Source organism: Odontesthes bonariensis, chromosome 1 (genome assembly GCF_027942865.1).
Source record: "Odontesthes bonariensis isolate fOdoBon6 chromosome 1, fOdoBon6.hap1, whole genome shotgun sequence".
Taxonomy (NCBI): Eukaryota; Metazoa; Chordata; class Actinopteri; order Atheriniformes; family Atherinopsidae; genus Odontesthes; species Odontesthes bonariensis.
In genome coordinates this window covers 39479186-39486909 of record NC_134506.1, presented here as the reverse complement: position 1 = coordinate 39486909, position 7724 = coordinate 39479186, and the positions used below count along the sequence as shown (strand labels likewise).

At 42.4% G+C, this 7724-nt stretch overlaps 1 protein-coding gene across 1 annotated transcript in view; it reads left to right on the top strand.

The window, feature by feature from the left end:
• Nucleotides 1-223: 223 nt before the first annotated feature.
• Nucleotides 224-7724, top strand: part of LOC142380820 (protein kinase C-binding protein NELL1-like) — a 298110-nt gene continuing 290609 nt past the window's right edge. Inside the window, exons 1-2 of the mRNA XM_075466741.1 lie at nucleotides 224-342; nucleotides 834-962. Coding sequence (XP_075322856.1) covers nucleotides 294-342; nucleotides 834-962 — 178 coding nt within the window. The 5' untranslated portion in view covers nucleotides 224-293. The remainder of the gene's footprint in view (nucleotides 343-833; nucleotides 963-7724) is intronic.

Below are 7724 nucleotides of genomic sequence, written 5' to 3'. Positions count from 1 at the left end.
TGACATTATCCGAAACATTTCCGTCTACAGACACATTTTTCTCCGCTCCGTGCACGTGGATGTTTATGACTTTCGATGCAACGCATTGACTAAATGAACACGTTCAGACGCTATAAACCGATCCGGGTTCTCATTGAGGGAACCCCTGCGCTTGTGTTGTGGATCATTCCTCCGTTCCTCTACATCCAGGCGAAGTGAGAGCAGAGCACAGCGCCAGACGGACTACAGTGGGTTGGTGTGGATACACAGCAGAGCGCACGACTCACGGACTGTGCAGCGCAACTCCAACACAAATGGATATTTACGTGGCTCTGTTGTCCCTTTTCTTTTTTTCCAGACCAGGTAAGCAAAGATGCGGGCAGTCTGTGATCACACTAAGTAAATATTCTGAGAACTTGACCTTCTTGACGTTTTGCACGCTCCTCAGTTTGGTCCTTGCGCGCAAGCATGATGAGATTTTTCTTAGTGTCTTATCACCGCAGCATATATATTTTTTTGTGATCTTCCCCTGTTTGTAGAGTTAGAGTTTAAAAACAGCCACATAGCTGATGGGATTAAAACAAGTATGCAGCTTTAACGTGCAGTGCACCTACAGTCCGTGGAGAGCACAGGTGATGGCTGTGGGTAGAAAATGCGGCGCTTTTTTAATGTACAACATCAGCAATATCTAAATGTGTGACTAAAAACTGCGCGACTTTTCCCAAATAAGGTGTTTTACTGCACATAAATCAGTTCCCACGTCTGTTTGTAAGATGTATTGGTTAAAAGGTTCAGTCCTTTCAGCAGGTGAACACTCCGCTTCACATCCTCTAACCTCCATCTCTCTTCTCCAGCTTTTGGCTTCGAGTCAGATCAAGACTACCAGATTGATATCATCAATGAACTTGACCTGGCAAATGCCACCTATGGGATTAACCAAGTGGCGGGGCTTCACAACGGCAGCAAAGCCTTCCTTTTTCGAGGTATGACATTGTTTTATTTCTGTTGACGCCGCTCAAGTTAAGAAATAATCTCGTTTGCTTCCCTCCCTGTCTTTTCCCTTTGTTTTGTTAATTAGCGAGAGCAAAGCCACGCTGCGCCACACCTTTGGATGTTGAGACAGACAACTCCAGGGAGCCTCCACTCATAATTACTCCACATGGAGAGGCAGCAGATGCGCGCAGCCTTTGTGGACACTCTTGAGCGCGCCGTCTGCGTAATATTTCTACGGCGCTGAGATTGTTTCTAATGTCCTCTGAGTAATCCTAACAACTAGTGGGGAATGGATATCAGCTGTCTTTTACTGTGAGGACTGACGGGCGCACAGCAGGTTGCCGGGTAGTTGAAAGAAAGGAGAACTCAGTTAGGGAGACAACATTGATGAAATAACAAAATGTTTTTCGTGTTTTCGTGATTTTGGATGTCTTACCAGTGTCAGAACATTGCTTTACTGAGCAGGAAAGGACAGTTTGTCAAAACTTGTTCGCTCCTCTTGTGGTGCCATCGTCTTTGAAATAGAGGTGTAATTGTTGGAGAGTGGAGGGAGGCAGGAAAGGATGTCATACACATCAGAGAGAGAAGATAGAGATGGAGGATTGAATTGTTTTGATAAACAAGTTTAAGTGTTTGTTGATTCTGTCTTAGGCATGAGATAAAAAAACAGATTTCAGAGCTCTTGTCGTGAATTTATGTGTTCAGAGTCCATAGGAGCCTTCAAAGCTAGCGCTCTGTTTTCTTTTACGTCTCTCCTGATGTTGTTCAAACCAAATACCATCATCCTACAATGTTGAGTGGAGAGGATACTGAGTCTTTTTCATTTGTGCTGCAAGCCTGTTCAAATAAAAAGACACTGGCACAAAAACTTGAATTTAAAATGAGTAACCCACGGTGTTTAGAATCATATCAACACTGGGTGTTGAAACTGGTATAAAGCAGAGGGACGATGTTCTTTGTGTGTGCATGTGGTTTTATTTTCTTGAGTGCTTGGCTCAGTGTGCCATTGGCTCTATTTGAATGAAGCCAGGGCAACTTGGCCAACTCTGCTGAGGTAAAGCTGTCCAACATTGAGAGCTGGAGGCCTTTTGGGATGCACAGCTTTACTTTTTACTTGATACACACAAGCCCCCACACAAGCCCCCTATTCCAGCTTTCTCTCCCTATTTGGTTTCCAGGCTCTCAGAGATGGGTGCAGCAGCCAGATAGCAGAGGAAACAGCGGGGTAGTCCAATGAGGAAAACTGGACTTGCTTGTGTTGTGACCTATTTAATACTTTGGTGATACCCCCCTCTGCTGCTGTCACGGTCCTCTAACCCAGATGGTTCCACTGAGCAAGTGCAGCCAAAGTTTCATTGGGGACTGGGTTCTTTTACAAAATGGAGAGTTTGATGCATTGGATAACTAAAAGTATCTGCTGTACTGTGCAAGGGTCTTGAGCCACACTTAATTTATTTACATTTTCTTCCAAGCAGCCAGGCTTTCTTGTAATATTTTAAAGTGGACTTGAGGAATAGTTCTCCAATCACCAACAAGGTGATTCCCAAAGAGCCATTAGCTGAAAACTTGGCACATCTCAGCATGGTGTGCAGTGTGTCCTTAAAACATTTGAGGAAACTGGACAAGTGGAGGACAGAAGAAGAAGTGTCAGGCCTAAAGAACTATCTACAGCAGATGAACAGGATCTGAAAGTGAGAGGAAAAAATCCAGCAAAGACCTGACACAGGAGCTGAGAGATGCATCTGGACCTTCAGCTGATCCATCTGCTGTTGGCCCAAGCCTCATCAGAAATGGGTCCATGGAAGGGTGGCTGTCAAGAAGCCGTTCTTAAGGAAGGGAAACAGGGAGAAAAGGCTGAGCTGTGCCAAAGGACACAAGAAGTGGACTGAAAATCAGTGGCAGCAGGTCTGATGGAGGGATGAATCCTCCCCAGAGCCCGGAGCTCAACATTACTGAAGCAGTGTGGGATCATGTTGGCAGAGAACGGAACAAAAGGCAGCCCACATCCAAAGAAGAGCTTTGGGATGTCCTTCAAGAAGCCTGGAGAACTATTCCTGAAGACTCCTTAAAGAAAGGACAGAAAGCTCGTCTGAGAGGGTTCAGGCTGTGTTGGAGGAGAAAGGAGCTCAGACCAAATACTGACTTTCAAGCTCATTAGATTTGCACAAATTCTCGGTTTTTGCCTTGTACTTTTGATTTCAATGTATTTTTCTCAGGTTTTAAAGGCCAACTTTAGCTGGAAACCACTTTTGTGTCACTCATTTTAAAATGTGGTAGGTCACAACAAATCATATGAGTATGCGCCGCGCCAAAGTGTAATTCGATCTACTTGGGCTGCACTGGTCATTGAAGCGTCAACCCACTTAGAGACACAGACAAATGAGCGCGTGAGAGAAGGCGAAACTTTGATTGGTCACTCGGTCGTAAGTCTTGTATGGCATGGCCACAGCTAATCTGATGGACAGGCGCTCCGCAGCTGAAATGGAGTCGTGTCTGTGACATGCAGATGGGACTGCAGATGGAAATTAGCTTCTAAACTACGATCTGGTGCAGGTCACCTCTTTACTTTATAATTAATGTACTTTGCACATGGTCCCTGACTAAATAAAATAAAAAAATAAACCTGGGTCCTGGTGAGCCTGAAATACCGCTGGAAGCGACCGTCATCCAGACGCAAATCCTGGAGAAGGCGGTGAAATTATCCGAGCTGAATGCACCACCGGATGATGTCACTGACCCAGACACGACGGCGTGTGCGTTTCAGATGAATCTCGGACTGCCACAGCAGGTACAAGGACGCGATGGTACTTATATCAGCCATGGTTGATGAGAGAATGAAATGGATAGCCCCTTGAGCTATTGGCTCGTTTTTTACTCGCACGAATAAGGCGAGTAAATTCAATTTACACCCGCGGCAATACTCGCGCGAGTAAGGCGGTGCGAATACATGAAGACATGATTTTATCCGCCAACTTTCACAAATTCACAGCAATGATTGCCAATCGTTGCAGTGCAACAAGAAACTCCGGGCACAGTTCAAACATAGCGCGCTGCGGGCTGTCAGTGGCACATCTCAGCTGGAGGTCTAGGGGGTGTGCCCCGTGACGTTTTTTTTTTAGAAACCAATCAGAGGTGCCTTATTGTCACGTCGCGGATATTCATGAGGAAAATCGGAAAAGCCAGTCGTTTGCCACACAGGCCAATTCTAGCTCACACAAAACAGCTTGAAACAAGGAGACAAGGACAATATTTTTAACAGAAACGATGCACAATGCATTCAATCATAGTGGTGACCACAGTAATATGTATATTTGTAAATGAAATAACGATGGAAGTGGATCTTTAATAAATTGTTTTATGTGTTTCCTGTTTTCTGGCAGTATATAAAGAAATGAGAGATTGCTCAAGACTATTGCTCAGTACTATAAGCTTTTCTGGTGCTGCGAGGCTGATACGGTCAGTGATTATTCAAGATGATTTCACTTTGCAGTCACATACGGTGGTCATATTAGCATATCTCATCTGTTGGATTGATTAAATCTTTGAGCAAAATATAATATGAACAGTGCAACGGCTGCAAACAGGGCACAGCGTGGTCTAATTAATGGTGATGGCACCGAGAGTTAAAAAGAAGGTTCTGGCTGTGTCTTTTGTAGGACTTTGTGTGACCGGTCTCCCAGTTAGCTACTGATTTACAAACACAACTCCTCACTAATGTTTTCAGCACAATAACGCACACAAAGACAGATGACCGCAGCCCCTGCTAAAAGGTTTTGTGATTCGACCTTACTTTGACAGAAATAAAGTAGTCCCACTGTGCACTGATCGCAGGGAACAAAGCTCAGCTAATTGTTCAGTCATTTGCATGTTTGTTTTCATTTGTACTTTTTAACAACTTGATTTCTTCTTTTGCTTGAACATCGGATGAACAGGATGGAGTTAGTTTGCCTAGATGAGAGTTGACCTAGTTTCTCATCCTACATTGGAACCCAGATTGTCAGCCTCATTACTCAGACGGCCCTCTGCCCCAGTGTTGATTTACATTTAAAGTAATAGTGATTATTAGTTTGTTTCTTGGTATCCTCCTGTGGGTACGTTTTGGGTCTGCTTGTTTACTTTTGGTCCAGAGTGGAATAACTCAACTTCTGTTTGTGCTTCATACAAACCTTCCTCATGAGATTTATAAAATCTGAATTTTAGACAAAAGTCTAATGCGTACAGAGATATTATTTCTTTCCAAGTAATAGACTGTGTGACTTTGCCCATGCTCAACTCATAGCATTCAACCCAGTTTTGCTTAAGGTGCATCACGAAAGCCTAAATTTAAGGCTGGTTTTCACAACCCTGCTCAGTTCCTGATATCTGGGAACAGTCTCTGGATCTGAGTTGAGCTGTTTTTGAATTGCATGTTTAAATGGGTCAGTTAGGGGGTCTGTTGTATTGCTGCTGTTTTTGCATCTGTGAGTCACTGTGTCTCAAGTGGATCCAGGCAGACATTATAATTGTCAAAGGAGAGGGTGGAGGGGGGGCTATCGTACCAGGAGTGTTACCCATAACTTGTATTGCTACTCGTTTCAAAGGTCTCTTTAGCAAAAAAAACAAAACACAGCTATGCACATCGCAGTATCATTGCATTTCAACCTCTCAGCTGAAGAAAGTTGAAAAGAACTCCTTCAACCAAGATGCTAAAATGGCCACCATAGATAGGACTGTTTTCATGCATTGTAGGAAACAAAATGATACATAGTATGTACTAAATTTAGATAACTGTGACATATTCTGAAACAGGGGTCTAATATCACTCCATTTTAGATCACTCTGACAATTTAAAACCATCACTTCATTGTCCTTTTTCTTTTTTTTAGTTAAAGCTAAAAATATAACTGATTAGAACTGAATATGCATCTTAAGACTGTTTATACATAATGCTAACTCTGAACAGTGTGTTGGACACTGTTCAGTATAGATCCGTCTGCTCTTCGGTCTTTGATAACTTTTGCTAAGAATGATTAATGTTAAAGTTTTAAATGGTATCAACAAATGCAGCTTTGATCTTGATATACCTGAAATCTTGGAACACTCCTGCTCGGCCTGGGAGGTCAGTTATCCTTAATGCGTTACAACTCTGCGGACGGATGTAAAGACTAAAATGGTCTGTTATTAACGTTTAATCGAGCCTCCTGTCAATTCAAGTCAAAATCTTCTTTAAAGCTGGTGCATAACAACAACAAAGGTCTAAATGAGATTTTAATGTTGTGTTACTATAAATATGAAATTGCTTTGCCAAATAGATTACGTTTTTTAACCTTAGAATAGACCAGTTGCTTTTAAATCTATTTGCACGGTGCATAGAGCTATATCACCGCCATAAAATGCTCAGAGAAGAAAAGTATTGTTCTGAGGGAGATAAAAAAGAAGTCAGTGGAAGAATTATTGGTTGCAGGTGCTGCTTTTTGAGAAGTTGAGGATCATCCTTTTCACATTACGTAAGAACAAGCAAAAGTGTGGGAATCGGTTTGGTCGAAGAAGCAAAAACCTGAAGAAATTAAGGGGAATTCGAACAGTCCAAGGCAGAAAACAAGAAAAACTGTTGTTTGGCTTAACCTCAAGATTTCAGTAATTGTTACACACTGTTCCTTCAAAGCCAAAACTTACTAAAAACACTTCAAAGTTGCTCAGTGGAGACAGAGCTAGTACTTATTCTGATTACATTTTTGTCTACCTTCTATTTTGATTCAGTTTTTGTTGTTGTCCCTGTATATAAATGTCCAAATGTATCATTTAAACCGTACATCAACATTTGTAGGAATCTACAATGGAGCGTGACAGCAGAAAAGGGTTTCTAAGGTTTAGAATTTGGCTCACTGTCAGTGCATCCTACGCAGAGATTTTTTCTTTAAATGGCTCAAATGTATTAACAAGGGCTGCATTTCATTTCTGCATCTGTGTTTGCTGGTTAGTTAGACCAGGGGTTCTCAACCTTATGCAAGCGGGGCCCCCCCTAAGACGGTTCATTGCAGTTGGGGCCCCCCCTCCTCCCGACACCACCCCTCCCGCTTCACGGCCCCACCCCCACGACACCACCATAGATAGATAGATAGATAGATTGATCGTTAGGCTATTATTTTTAGGCCCACATTATTATTATTATTATTATTATTATTATTATTATTATTATTATTATTATTATTATTATTATTATCAGTAGGGGTAGGTAGGCCTATCATTAAAAACATATTTAAAAAATAGCTAGGGCTGAGATTTGGATAATCTTTACAAAGGCTATTTGTGGTATTAGTCTTTAAAAAGACTGTTTGTGTTTAAAGTAAAGTATATCGATATCAAGACTGATAACAGATAGACTAGCGAGAGCTGGCACAAGTGAACTTGGCAAGAGACTAGACTTACGTTACGTTACGTGACGTCGCAGGCTCAAAATACTACCCCCTGGTAAATTTGAAATGAAACTAGTCAAATAATAGTCCAACTTCTTGCATTTTCGAGGAGGGAATTTTCATGATTGTTTTTTTTTTCTGATTTTTTACCCCTCATCCTGTAGTCTACTCGCGTCTCCCCGGGAGAGTGTCCGCGCCCCCCCCAGGGGGGTGGGCCCCACCGGTTGAGAACCACAAAAGCAGAATGTCCCTGAGAGTGAATGCAGTTAAAGGTGATAGAGAAAGGTTGAATGGGGCATTAATCCTTGTTCTGTGATGTGATATGTAGCCCCCAAAAAATTGGTTGGGTCTGTAATG